Genomic DNA, 15009 nt, shown 5'->3' on the forward strand with positions numbered 1-15009 from the left:
AGGAAGAAGATGAAATAAAAAAGCTGAGATGATGACATTTGCCAGACCAATCGAGAGACTAATACCATGAATTGATACGGACCTACAAGACCTACCATGAATGTTAAAACAGCTTAAATTTAACATTTCCAACTTTCCAGGATCTACAAGACCTGATGCAAGAAATTAGGGAAAGGCCAATCATATGTTTATATGTTGGCAAAACTAAGCTCGCATTTTAAGAGTACAATTACAATGCACGACAACTCGAGCACTAATAGCACTACCTCTGCAGAAAAGCACAACAAGAAAGGAGGCAAAATGAGTCGAGACCAACTCATAACTAAGAAATTGATGCAACTATGATGGAGCACCAAGATAGGAGGCCAGTCGCAATATGTCGCTGAATATTCCACCAGCTGTCACTTGAGCCCCAGCACCAGGCCCTCGGACAATCAGGGGCTGTTCTCTATACCTTTTAGTTGTGAAAGCTATGATGTTATCAGAACCAGAGAGCTGAGCAAATGGGTGATCTTTCTTATATCTTCGCAACTCAACATGCCCTTCTTCACTCACCGCATCGACCACCCCAACGTATCTCAAGACCTTTGGATTACATACAACAGAGAGAATGGAAACAGGTTAAGAATTTAAATGAACAAAAAATTTAAGCGTACAACACCTAAACAAACACAAAGTGGCCATGAAATATTTCTTGCAAACCAATTATGGAAGGAAGACATGCTTACAATTTCTGAGTTCACCATGGTTCATAAGTAGTTGTACTGTTATACAGTATGAATGGATGTTTTGGCCAGTGGCACTGACCCTCACAAAACACGGGGAGGGGAATAACATCTCAATTTCAGGTCTATGCTTGCCACAAAAGAACTAGGAAGTTAATGAAATAAATGTACTCCTTCCCCTGATTTGACATCAATAATGGTCTTCTCTTTACTATTCCATTTTTCTTAAACTTGATTCAGGCTACTACATCACATAAACTGGACCACTTCTGACCTACACATCCCAGTTTAAGGCCATCTGCCGAACAAAAGCCATTTATCACACAAATGGTGATGAAAAGAATACATAGGTCATCCTCTACAAACTAACACACCGTTTGCCAAGAGGGATTGGAGGAAGGATGGGTAAGAGGGGAGGGATCGGGTTTATCCCTTGTTTGCCAAGAAGGATAAGGACTTGAGGCTCCAATCCTTCCTTGTAATTTCCAATCCTCCCAATTTGGATGGATTGCTCATATCCTTCCATTTTTTTTTAATAATTTTTAATGCTTTCAATTGGAAGGATTGACTATCATCCTTCCCCTCCCTTGCTAGCCAAACAAGTGGATGGATAGTAAGGTATCCATCCTTACCTTACTACAATCCATCCCTCATGTCAAACTTAGCATAAGAGTCTTTCAGAATTTGATAGAGTTTTGCGTTTACTGTGGAAAAACATTGTTACTAAGGAAAGAAATTACAAACATGTTTTTGATAGCAAGTGTTGTTGAAAGTGGTTTTGCTATTAGAATGAGGAAATCATAATTTAATCAACAAATACTAGTATGAACGTAATTTATGAAGTCTTGATATTTGTCTTCTAGCAGATAATAACAGAAAACCTCCATAAAGAGATGCCTTTTCCAAATTACTTTTCAAATTCTTTGGTGTTATCAAACAGCACATACACTTGTCCAGCTAATGACCATTTGACATTACAATTGGTGGAAAGCACCCCCAACGACAACGCCAAATGCCCAATAAGACCATATCTATCATTCACCTATGGAAATGGTTTGCATTTACTGTAAATGCAGCTAAACCTATTTAACATTGTTCGCATGATGTTTATATAAATTTATGCACAAGCCTATTATATTCCCTTTTTAAGCTTTTTCATAGAATCCTATGAATTTATGATAACAGACATTTTGCTAAGTTGGCAATTGAAGAATTCTGCTACTTAAAACAGTATTTAGAAACAAGCAGGCATTTCAAGAGATACTCACATCCCCTGCATCCTCAGCCTCTTGTCTCTCCCTAGCCATTTCACTGTCAAATTGTGGCAACCGCTGCATATATTCTTCAACAGATGCACTAGCCTGAAGCAAAAATTGAAACCATCATCTCAAAGAAAAACCAGTATCTTACGCCCAGTTTATGACTGACATAACATGAATCTTTAAGCTCAGTTCATGATTGACATAACATGAGTCTTACTCTCAGTGGTTGAGGGACAAGACTTTGAACAGGGATATCAGAAAGCTCCAACTTTAAACCAGATTCTCGTGCAAGAATGATAACCTGTAAAATGCAGCAGGTTTATGACTGTGCACTTAAGAAACTGATAAGTACAATTCACATGCAATAAAGTTGTAGTTAGTCAACTATCACATGTCATGTCTTCATACTGACAGCAAGTTGATGCCACCAACATCAGCACTTAAGAGAATGCCATCCACTGAATCCAATCAAGGTTTAGTGGAAATGAATCACAAGGGACATACATTGACCCAATATTATATATGAGTAACAACTCAGATTCACAAGACGACTTTCTCAATCATTCATGGGTCAGGAAGTCACCATTATATAGCAATTTCAAAGAACAGAAGTCTAATAGATGCAGATATTTGACAACAAGAGGGCATAAACTTAACAATTTGACAAAGTTATTAAGGACAGAACCTTTCTGGCAACATCTGTTCCAGATAGATCATCCCTTGGATCAGGTTCAGTATATCCTGCCTGCTTTGCCTCCGCCACCACGTCACTAAATGCTCGCGTGCCTATGAAATTGTTGAAAATATAACTCAAAGTTCCACTGTGACAACAAAATTGAGAGAAAACTTGTTTCAAAAGATGCACAGTGAAATTATTTAACATTACTATTTCAGATACTTGGAAAAAAATTAATGGAAATATATAACATAACTGGAAGGCCAGGATATAAATATTACAGGGCTTCTTGAGCTCTCATATTTCCATCTATTAAGCAAAAAACGACGACTAACCTGAAAATCCCTTCAATGCGCAGTATTTTATCCCCAGTTTCAAGGAGACCTCGTAAAGTGCTAATAATTGGAAGGCCAGCTCCAACAGTTGCTTCATAAAAGTAATGCGTATAGGATTGCCTTTGCAGAGCTCTCAATTTTGAATACTGAATTTACATGGTATAAGCGATCAAGAAAAGCACGTAGTAAACAAAGGCAGAAGCAGAGATGATGATGAGGACAAAAGAAAAAACATGGCAGCAACAAAACGTTCAGTGACAAACAAATGGTTGATGACCAGCATCCTTCTCCTCTTAAATTAACAAAAAGAGAAACCAACCAAGAAGTCCTGACTACTACCCAATACTACCCAAACATAATTCATGTTACCTGATCAAGAGGTCCTGAATTTGCCTTTTTGTTTGGGGTGATTACATGAATTCCTCTCCGCAGCCAATCATGATAACAACTTGCAACACTAGAGTCTGCTGTACAGTCTACCAAAACAGTATTTGGAATAAAATTATTTCCATGCACATGTTGAGTGAATTTCTCCAGGTCAGCCACTTCTCCTTTATCCTTTACAAGTTCTCTCCATTTTGACAAGTCAATTTCTCTGCAGCCAGAGATTCACAAGCCAATAGATATAAAGATTACTTTACATGACTGTTATCAACAGAGTAAGATGTTTGCCCAACAGGAAACAAATTAACCATATGTACTGGTGCAAATCAAATCCAATTGGATAAATCTATGGCCTGCAGTTTCAACAACGTTGGATATTTTCACACACAACTTCAATCTGTACATTTATTTCCCAGAAGCTCAGAGGAAGCAAGCATGTAAACTATGAGTCTCAGGTATATGCTTTCAGCAAGGGTTGAGCTCTGCTATGCTCATATAAAGTTTGGGAAATGGGAGTAACCCAAATAAAATGGGTGTAGAAACCAATTCTAAATTATAGGACAGGTCTAGATATTGTTAATAAGGTGTGAGATAGCATGGAAAAAGCACAAAAATATGTCAGGTTTTGTTAAGGTGTGTGAATGCAAACCTAGCCCATTAACAATGCACTAATGCCGACAAATTGAACAAGTACATTAATACCTATGGGCAGATTCTCTTTCAGTAGGAATCATCTAGCCTTTAGTCCCAGGACAGGATTAGAGGCTGTTGGCCTTTCAAGTCTGGGTAGTAGTAAGGGTCAGTCACTTTACCATCTTAAGAAGTGGAAATGACAATTAAATCATCGTGTAAACTGTAATGTGATTCTCAATAATATTAAAGGGTTTTAGCTTACATACAAGCTTCCTAGAAGGGTGCAATTAATTTTCTTTGTTCAGTACTATTTCCATGTTGAATTTTCTACTTAAGCCCAATCCCAGTGGCCTCTAAATATAAAGCTAAGCCACAAAATTCTGAAGAGTAGAAAAGTAATTCAATTAATGTATGTATTTGGTGTTAGCTTTTTTCAATTTAAGCTGCCTAGCATGGTCAATTTTCTTGCTTTAATTGAAAAGTGAGAACTGGATTATTCGGAGTGCACTTCTGACTGATTTTGCAGCTCCATAAAGATCAGCAGATCTTGTTAATATTAGACAATTTTTGGGAGTATATTAGTTAAATATTTTTCTAAATTTTAACATGGCACTTGAAGGGACATTTTCTAAATTTTAACATGGCCCTTGAAGGGACATGCACTATGTAAATCCCAATAGGACACTGATTGAAAGGCCATAATTGGAAATGCTAAATGAATGAGGAGTTAAATCCTGCAGGAAGATATTTGCTAAATGAATGTGTCAGGTCCTGATGGAAGAGAGTTGCACTCCCTCCCATATTAAATTATAAGACAACATTTAAGCCTCTCAAACCTCAGAATTCTTGATGCGTGTTCAAGAGAATGGTCTTTTTTGTTTCAGATAGCTCAGCATTTTGGTGCAATAATTTCAGTTATGCCCTTTGATAAAAATGTGATTGATACTAAGCAATAGTTGTTTATAGGACTTCTGAACATTTTACATCTATAGATTAAGCACATAATTTTTGTATAAAGGCAGTTATGTTGACTTTCAACAGGAACTCAGAAAGCAAAGCTAATAGGTAGTATCATACAAACAGGAACCTGATGTAATTCTTAAGACTTACACATCACTCAAAAGCATTGTTCTTGAGCCAGTGATTCCCATAACGCGCAAATCAATGTTAAAATCTTCCTTAAGGAATGCTGCCTGCCAAAAGAAATTTCAGAACATGTTCAGATTGAATGTAACATTTAGAATAATAAGTTAGACAATACCACTACTTAAAAATGAAGACAGGATATGGATTGCTCCATCAGCTAACATTCTCACTCATGTCTACCCATTCATGAGCCACGGCAGGGCTTCCAACATCAAGGCTGCAAGTATTGGTGGTCAAAAACAGTTCTTGGAACCTGATGCTAATTTATTCAAGCTTAGTGAAATCTTTCAGTCTCTAGTTCAGATTCGAGAAAGAAGGTAAAGGCCATTTATTTCAGAAAAGCGTAACTGGGAATATGTATAGATGTCAGTATGACCTTCCAGGGATTTTCCCTTAGCAGGAACTAAAAGAAAGCTGAATTATAGCACTCATGGTGATATTTAATTTCCAACAACTATCCAACCAAGCAACCACATCAAAATACCAGTAATAATAAATCCTAGTTGCATGCCAGAACCTAAACCATATGTTATGTAAGCAACCACTTTGGGAAAAGAAGGATTTTATGCGAAGAAATAGAAAAGTTTAAGCAACCATCTATACAATGTAGTTATTGTTTAACCAATAGAAGATACAACTGAATACGAGGAATTCATCCAGTGGCCTTAAATATTCTTTGGTAAAAGGCACCACTAGCACACTGCATAGTATTTACTCCTTTATTGGTACTGCGTTTCGTTCACTTCTAAAACATTGACTCATAATTAGTAAGTACTAGCATGAGCAAGAAAACGTAAAAAAACCTTCTAAATGTGGATCAGGCACCACATTCTTATTTAAATAGATAGTGGTTGAAATGACAAGGAACTGCATTCCAATTGTATTTTACCTCAACTATAAAGTCATTTTCTTCAGATCAACAGCTATTAACTTGATTATAGTGGCAAAGGATAATGAATTCGTTAATGTTTGCATTCCAAAGTTAATTATTCCATAATTGCCAACATATGAAAGAATAATAAGAGATATGACAATGTCCCAATACACACCTGATCCCTGAGCTGGTCAAGTAATGTGGCACCGATCAAACCAGGTCCAATAATTCCCATTGCTATCGTGGTCTTTGAGAGATAAAACCTCGAGTGAACAGCTCTTAAAGCCCTTATACAATCTTCACGCTTAATAACAACTGTAATATTGTATTCAGAGCAACCTTGAGCTATGGCACGAACATTAATATTAGCCTGCATTTGCAAAAACATTTCATACTCTAATCAGAACAGAACAGCAAGAAAATAAGAATAGATAATATTAAAATTATAAAGATATTAATCATCCAGAATACCCACTTCAAGAAGTATGTGTAAAGCCTTTTACCTTAGCCAGGGCATTGAAAAGAGTAGCACTGACTCCAGGTGTACTAGCCATTTTCTGGCCAACTGCTGCTAAAATGCTACAATTTTGAATAACTGCAACCTGAAGAGTGATTTTGAGAAAACAACGAAGTGGCTAAATATGATTCCAATACACTAGAAAGTAAAAAGGATAAAATGCACTGTCATTGAGAAAACAAACTACATTAATAGAGCCCCAGACCCAGAGTCCACAAATAAGGGAACGAGGTCAGAAGAATGTTTCTATGACATTTGACTAGAATGGCAAGAAGTACATTATCATTCAGGGAGTGCATATGACAGGAACTACCAAATCATACTCAAAACTAAAAACCCATGTCAGATGCCAAAAGTCCAGGAGCTGAAATTTTGAAACTGAAAAAAGATAATGTTGACGCTTTTTTTACATATGGCTGTTTTCCAGACACCAACAGTTTTAACAAAATAGTCACAAGACATGAACTATCAAAATTCCCACAAAATATGACAACAACAGAGATAAAAAAAAAAATTTAAGGGAAAAAACTCTAAGAAGACAATAATTCATAAAGATTATGTGTACTTGGTAGTGTTTATGTTGAGTTTTAGTTAAATCCAAACAGCACCTGGGAAAGACGCCCAGCATTCAAAGCTTCATCAAATCTAGACTTCAAAGCCTCAGCAACAGCTGTCACTTCTTTCTCTGGCACAGCAAAGCACACAGAATGCTCGCTACTAGCCTACATGAAATTCAGTCACTTAGCATCCACGTTAAATGAGAAAACCATCAAATTGATATAAGAGGATAAAAAGTACCTGTGATATCATAATGACATTAGCTCCCACGTCTTTGACAGCACCAAAAATGGCACTAGCTGTACCAGGAACACCAGCCATTCCAGTTCTGAAAACAAAGGAGTAAACATAAAATGGGAAAAAATGAATTCAACATGAAATACATGACTATGAAATCACCAAGAAATAGCTCACCCCTCAACATTCACAAGAGCCACATTGTCAATAGTTGCAAAACCTTTGACAGGTGACTCCAATTTCTGGCCATCTTCATTCTCAGCAGGCCGGCAGATCATTGTCCCAGGTGCAGAGAGGTTAAAAATATTCCTTATCATAATGGGTATGTCATATCGCATCACAGGCAAAATAGTGCGGGGATGTAAGACATTTGCCCCAAAATAAGACTGCAAATCCACAAATATAATCTTAGAAACATGAAGTTAGATAGTTCAAGCATTGACAGGTACAAAAAGAGTGGTGAAGTTCACCATTTCCCAAGCCTCTTGGTAAGACAATGTCCGTAGTATTACAGCCTCACTAACTGCAAATGAAAAGGAAAAGAATCTTTCAGCAATACTATCTAACCTCATCACTTGTGTCCTCTTGAAAGTTGTAAGAGGCCATTCTCCAGAATATGAATGGTCCCCCAATAGGTAGTACGGCAGAAGAGGTAGAACCTTGTAGAGGCTAAGAAAAAAGTGTAAGCCAAGCACAAACCTTTTCTGGGGTCTGCACTGTATACCCCATCAACGTCTGTCCAAATTGTGACTTGGCGAGCCCTCACCATAGCGCCCATTATAGCTGCGGAGAAGTCACTTCCATCTCGCTTCAAAGTTGTGGGAATATTTTGCGGCGTACTGGCTATGAAACCAGTTGCAACTATTGTCTTTGATGGATGTCGAGAGAACCACTCTTCAAGTCTTTTTTCCGATTCCACAAAATCAGGATCAACTTGATTAGACCCAGACGGATTTACAATAAGCACTTCTCTTGTATCCATCCATTCACAATCTAGCCCATTCTGCACAAGAAAACAATAACCTAATAATACACCGGATAACATGTGAGAGGCACAATTGACAGGTACTGTTTGTGGCAATGAGAAAATAACCACTGGACCTTTCTAACAACATATGACAACATCTGAGCAGTCCACAACTCCCCATGCCCTACAACAAAGTCAGAGAAGGACTCCGTTGCATGACCAGCTGCAATCGATGAAAGTAGAACGCTGTCAGAGGCAATATAAAGCCAAACACGACAAGGAAACAGACAAACACTTCATATCAACACAAATTAAGAACCATATCAACACAAATTAAGAATCAAAACAGAGTTGCTAAAAAAATATGAACAAACTCAGATATGGCAATTTACTAGTTGCATAAGCAAAAAAAGATTTAGTCCATTTCAACATCTCATACGCATGCATGAAAAGGAGAGAAGGAAGGAGAGCAGTCCGATACCTATGTATATTGCACGAAGCATGGCTTTGAGGTTATTAATATCATGATGCAACCGGGACACAAAGCTAGCAAGATCATCACCATCAATAAGATCCATGGCTGTTAATCTATGCTTTTCAAAAACAGCATCAACAGCAGACAGATAGGAATCATCCCGTGATTGGGCCTTGTTTATGAGATCATACATCATATCTGTCACCTTGGACATGGCCGATACAACCACCAACTTCCCTTCTGAGCTATCCTTTAAAATGATATCTGCCACATTCTTAATCCTCTCCGAGCTCCCCACACAAGTACCACCAAACTTATGAACCGACCACATTTCACCTTTTAGAAGTTTAACCTTTTCCTTGGATTCATCCACCAAAACCGCTACACACGACACAGCCCCCGTGACATCAATCAGCTAAAATCAAAGAAACAAATCTAAACCAACTCTAGAGAGAGAGAGAAGAACAAGCACCAAACCTTTAACTGAGGTCGAGACATGGCCGCGCAAAGACTCCCTTCTTCCCCACTGGGAAACAAAACCCCTCCTGAAATCAATTTAATACAAAAACTTAAATTAGGTATCAGAATTGAATAACCCAATCGCTGAAACTACAACAGGAGCATTGTTTCCCAATCGAAATTGGATCTGAATATAAAGAAAAGAACCTGAAGGGAGAAGAGCGAGGAGAAAGAGATAAAGAGGAGGAGAAATGAGAAGGAGAGATCTTGTTGTTGAGTTGAGAAAATGTAGTTGAAGGAGAAGAGAAAGTGCGTGAAGTATTGGAGATCGAAGCAGCGGAGAATGCCATCTGATTATTAGCTTTAACCAAAGTAAAAATGGCTACGCTTTTTATTTGTAGTTCTGTTGCTGTTTTTATCTGATCTCTGTGGGCTTTGGGTTTTAGTTTGGCATTTGGCGGCTTTTGGTCTGTGTTATTTGTTTGTGAAGGAGACGAGCGCTGATGTTGATGACGATGGATGATTTTAGGCTGATTTTCGGAGAGGGATGAGAGAGATTTTCAGTGATTAGGAAACTACATGACATGCCACTGATGCTGTGACACGTTATCAGACGAAAATCTCAACAGTAGGTCACGTGACTTTTGAGTTTTGAACCATGCGACGAGGACGGACCTTTAAAGTATAAATAAAGTGGTAATGGTTGTTTTTTAAATAATTTTTTATATTAAAATATATATTAATTATATTTTTTTATTTTTAAAAAATTATTTTTGATATCAATATATAAAAAAAATCTAAAATATATTAATTATATTAAATTTTAATAAAAAAAATTAATTTTTTACACTACATTCCTAAATTGTTTTTTAGAAAGCTTGTGGTTTCGTCGTTGTTTCTAAAGTCCAGACTAATATTCATTTTATATCTATTAACCATCGAATAAGAAATTTGAATGTTTGTATTGATTTATTGGGTTTTAAATATCCACTCAAATTCATTATTTGAATACTATTATTCAATATGAAAAATATAAAATATATATTTGAGGGTGTATGTAATTTTTTATATATATCAGAGTAGAGTATAGTATGTATATATTAAAGTATTCAATGAAAACAAATTGAAAGTTGTGTTAAAAATAAAACACAAAGAGATAAAAAAAGCAAAAAAGGATCGCTTAGTGGTGTTTATAAATATGGTAGTTATTGTTTTTTAAAGTATTTTTTGTTTGAAAATACATTAAAATAATATTTTTTTATTTAAAAAAAATTATTTTTGACATCAGTATATTAAAATATTTTTAAAAAATAAAAATAATTAAATTTAAATAACTCTTAATATAATTTTTTTTAAATAACTCTTAATATAATTTCACATAAAACATTGTCCTTAAGGTTATTTCACGGCATCTACACACACATATATAAACACTTCTTTCTCGGAAATTGTACAAAAAAATCGTTCGCTACCGCCGTTTGGGCCAGCTCAAATGGCAGGAGGCAAAAAAATAAATAAATAAATAAAGAACTCTCAAGCCATTTAGGCAAGCCCAAATAGCAGGTTGGCTGTCCATTCAGGACAGCTTATCTTTTTGGCCCTCAACTAGCTTGGCTTCGTTCTGATCATCATGGGGATTGGATCTTTCCATGCATATTTCTAGAAAGAAATGATAATTTTATCTAAATTAACGAGTATTTACACAAATTGATCCGAATTCATTCGATTCGTTTAAATAAAAATTTAAAATTAAAATATAAAGTTTCGAGTTGGGTATAAATATTATCCAATCTTATCTAAACTCGGTTTAAAATGTATTAACAACCTTAAATTTTTTTTAAAAATGCATTTATATCAAGCTTTATATAAAGAAAATTTATGCTTCCAACCGACGGCCTCCCCTTCTTCTCACTCTTTCTCCAGCCATTGGCGACGGCAGCCTCAACTTGTCCACAAGCTTGTGATCTGAATAACAGGCACTTAAGGCTCATGTTATTCCACTTGAAGCGGTAATTTCTACATCTCACACTTTCGCATGTCGACCTCCTTATGTCCTGTCCTGGTTAAACCCTCAAATTTCTTCTCTAGGCATTATACATCCTAAGTTGCTTGTAAAGCATTCTTTGAACAACTTCCATGAGTTCTAGATGTCTTACTTTTTTTTCTTTTCTTTTTTTTTAACCCGGAGTGTCCGGGCCAGCTTACGCGCACCACAACTAATCCTCGGACTCACTGAATACCCTGCAAGCCCAGTAGATAAATAAAACACCACGGAGATGACATGTGTGCACGCTGAGATTCGAACCCAAGTGACAAAGGCAAGGAAACCTTGCCTCTAGCGCTGGGCTATAAGCCTCGGTGCTTCTAGATATCTTACTTGTAGCTTGCAAAAGTTGCATTAAGAGAAGCAGGGAAGTCTTGATTTCCTTGACCTTTCTCTTTAATAATACAATAAACACAATAATTAATGACTTAACTTTTTACGGTACGTTACATGCAAGGAAAAATAATTATTTTTCATTATTATCTTACTTTTCATGAGGTAAGTTGATGTAATTAAGATCTATAAATATCTTATATCAACACGTAAATAAATTTAATCAATAATTTAATAAGAATAATCATACAAAATATTTACTTTCCCAAGCTTTCTATCTCTTGGTTATATTTCTTTTCTTTCCATTTTATAGGTTATTAATTTAAGTATTTGAGGATTTTTATTATTATTATTATTAATATAAATATTAAAGTCAGTTTACACAGATCTCGATTTGAAAATATTTTACTTTGATACAAAAGTTGTTTTGCAAAAAAAAACCAAGTCCAATAATAAAAACAGACATTTAAACTTATATATTTTAAATCAAGATGTAGCCATGAAAAATTCAACTCTGATATGAAGTTTTCACGAGTTCTTCATCATCATCCCATCATCCTCATATATATATAAACTGCCTTTTCAAAATCAATATTCTATTTGTTTTTTTCTCCCGAAGATTGATTCTTCCATTAAAATTAAGAAGAGAATCGTCGCAAGAACGACAATCAACAACGACTTTAACTTTATGAACCAATCCATGGGCTACCCAAATAACTATTCGAGGAGTAAACAGCTTCAAGACAAAAATTGTAGAGCTCCTCGAGCACCATCTAAAAGAATTGAATGGAAATCACTAGACTTGAATTGCTTCGAAAGCATGACTTGACTAATAATAACCTGAGCATCTCTCTCGAACCAAACGTGAATAATAAATAATTCCCTCAAGGAAAAAAAAAGGCTTGAAAATAAATTTATTTAACCCCACCTACATTTATTCAAGCCTAAATTTTACATCTTGGGGTAAATTTATTTTACAGCACAAACATACGGTTTTAGGGAGAAAAATTTACCTCATTGACCCAATCCAACCTTTAAATGAATCATAATTAGCCCCTTTTTGCTGGGATTAAAATTAATGGCCAACAGTAACATTTAATGCATTAATTATTGAAGTCGAAATTGTATAAATTATAGACGGGAGGACTAGCCAGTGCACCCGTGTGGGATTTTAAATTATTTTTTCACAAAAAAGAGAAGAAAAGAAAGAGACAACATTATAGAACCATTTTCCCGAACCATATAAATTTTTAATTAAGAAATGGAAAATGATATTTGTGTGTAATAAAATAGATTGGAAAACATAAGTACTATAGATTAAATAAGAGTTATTCATGATAATAAAATATCAAAGTGGGAAACTTATCTCTCTTTTTTTGCAAAATGCACATGCAATATTTAATCTAAACTATTCTTTTATTTTATATATTCTTTTTATTTATCTTTTGAGATTAATTCTACTCCCTAATTACATATAACTTTCGATGTTATAAATGAAATATGCAAACACAACTTATCTATCTAAAATTTAAGATTTAAAATTAAATTAAATTAATTTCTTTGAGGTATTATGAAATTATAAAAATAACTCAAACAATCAATTAATATATTATAAAATGTAAAACAAAATAATTTAAAAAAATTAGAGAGAATGTATTAATTAAAACTCAATTAAATAAATAAATAAGATTAGATGCTCTAATGTTGGCAAGGCAAGCCCGTCTCATAAGTTTAAAAAAGAAGATTTAAATCGATGACATTGTCTGGCCTATCATCCACTCCTATAATTTTTGGTCACTTTTGATGATTAAAAAATCAGGATCTAGGTGATTGGACCCTAAAAATTTATTTTTAACTTGTTTCTGCCTAAAAAACTTTAAAAACAACCTAAAAACCTCACTAAACACATTTCAAAGCTTAAAACACATCTAATCACCTCAAAAATTCAAAATAAAATTGAATTATAAACTAATTAATGGCCCCTAATCTATTTTTATGGCATGTTTAAAGCAAAAACCACTTTTACTGAACTGTCTTTTTAAAAACAAACTGACACCAAATTCAACCATTTTGGTAGCCGAAATGTGGCTAACCGACCACTTTATCTCACCTCAACGTTTTATGGTGTCATTATCTCTCCTTCATCAATCGTCATGGACTAGAGTGTAATAAAAATAAAGTGTTGGACTAAATCATAAAAAATATAAAATAACAAGGACCAAATGTGTATAGTTCAAAACTTGAGGGGTGAATTTGAATTTTTCTAAGCTTTTTTTTTAATCATTGTTTTTGTAGTAGTGTTAATTTTAGTTCTTACAACAAATGAATTGGTGGCCTGCGACATCGGCCCACGCGATGTCGCCGCCCAAACCAAATTTGTTTTTTACTAAAAAAAGATTAAAAGACGTTTGTTTTTTCTAGAAGTAAAAGAAATTTGATAATTGGATTAAACCTTGATTAATTTGATAATATGATAAAACAAAAAAAAAACTAGGCAACAACAACAATGGGCAAAGCTGGTTTAACACGAGAAACACATGAATTTCTCTTGCATCTTTAAAAACATAAATCCAAAAAAAATGAACTAAATTAAGATATGTAATTGAAAAAATAATCCAATTAAAAGAATGATATAAAATACCGAGGGATGCAATCAAAAGATAATTTAATTAAGAAAATGATTAAAAAAATCAAATTCAAAAGAATGAGGACCATGTTTAAAAGGTTAAAAAAATCAAATAAGGATCAAATTGAAAGAAAATTTCAACCTAATAGATAATATAAAATAAAACAAATAGCAATTAAAAGAGCACGAATAAATCTGAAAGGAGGAAAAATCAAAGAGTTGCTTTGAAAACATGCAGGGGTTGACTTTGGAATTGAGGAGGAGAGAGAGAAGAAGAAAAGAAAAAAAAAACAGCCTCTAGCGCAAAACCTATTATACTTTCTCCGCACGCGTTGCCTAGGAATAAAAGCGACACTGTGAAGATCGCAACACAATATTTTAAGTTAGAGTTTGGTCACCAGATGACGTCGTACACGTTATTCGAATCTCATAGAAGATCCTATATGTGCTCTTCCATACCATGTGCAAATGCCTTTTTCATATTAAATAATATTTCATTAATGCAAAAATGCTAAACTGCCTCTTATCAAGCTCGATAATTTCTAAAAAAAAAAACAAACTAAAAAATAAGAGAAAAAAAAAGAAGAGAAAACCCACCTTAAAACCATAAAACCCTGAATAGGTAAAAAAGAAAAGTTTAGGGTTTTTGGTCATAAACAGATTCATTTTAAACCAAAGAGTTTCATAAGAGAAAGAGGATGAAAAATGAGAGAAAAAGAGAAAAGTGAGCCAAAATTGAAAAGAAAATGATACCTTAA

The 15009-nt window shown here is 34.7% G+C and overlaps 1 protein-coding gene across 1 annotated transcript; it reads right to left on the minus strand.

The window, feature by feature from the left end:
- Positions 1-37: 37 nt before the first annotated feature.
- LOC133668461 (bifunctional aspartokinase/homoserine dehydrogenase 1, chloroplastic-like) lies at positions 38-9849 on the minus strand. Its single transcript, XM_062088326.1, has 18 exons — positions 9456-9849; positions 9267-9334; positions 8796-9170; positions 8449-8537; positions 8047-8350; positions 7818-7870; positions 7525-7733; positions 7351-7438; positions 7161-7274; positions 6539-6637; positions 6211-6405; positions 5126-5208; positions 3368-3593; positions 2999-3144; positions 2673-2808; positions 2205-2288; positions 1994-2086; positions 38-585 (listed from the first exon to the last, which is right to left on the minus strand). Exons 1-18 carry the CDS (start codon positions 9596-9598, stop codon positions 340-342), a joined length of 2751 nt encoding a protein of 916 aa, XP_061944310.1. The 5' UTR covers positions 9599-9849; the 3' UTR covers positions 38-339.
- Positions 9850-15009: the final 5160 nt, after the last annotated feature.

This window comes from Populus nigra, chromosome 11, assembly GCF_951802175.1.
Source record: "Populus nigra chromosome 11, ddPopNigr1.1, whole genome shotgun sequence".
Taxonomy (NCBI): domain Eukaryota; kingdom Viridiplantae; phylum Streptophyta; class Magnoliopsida; order Malpighiales; family Salicaceae; genus Populus; species Populus nigra.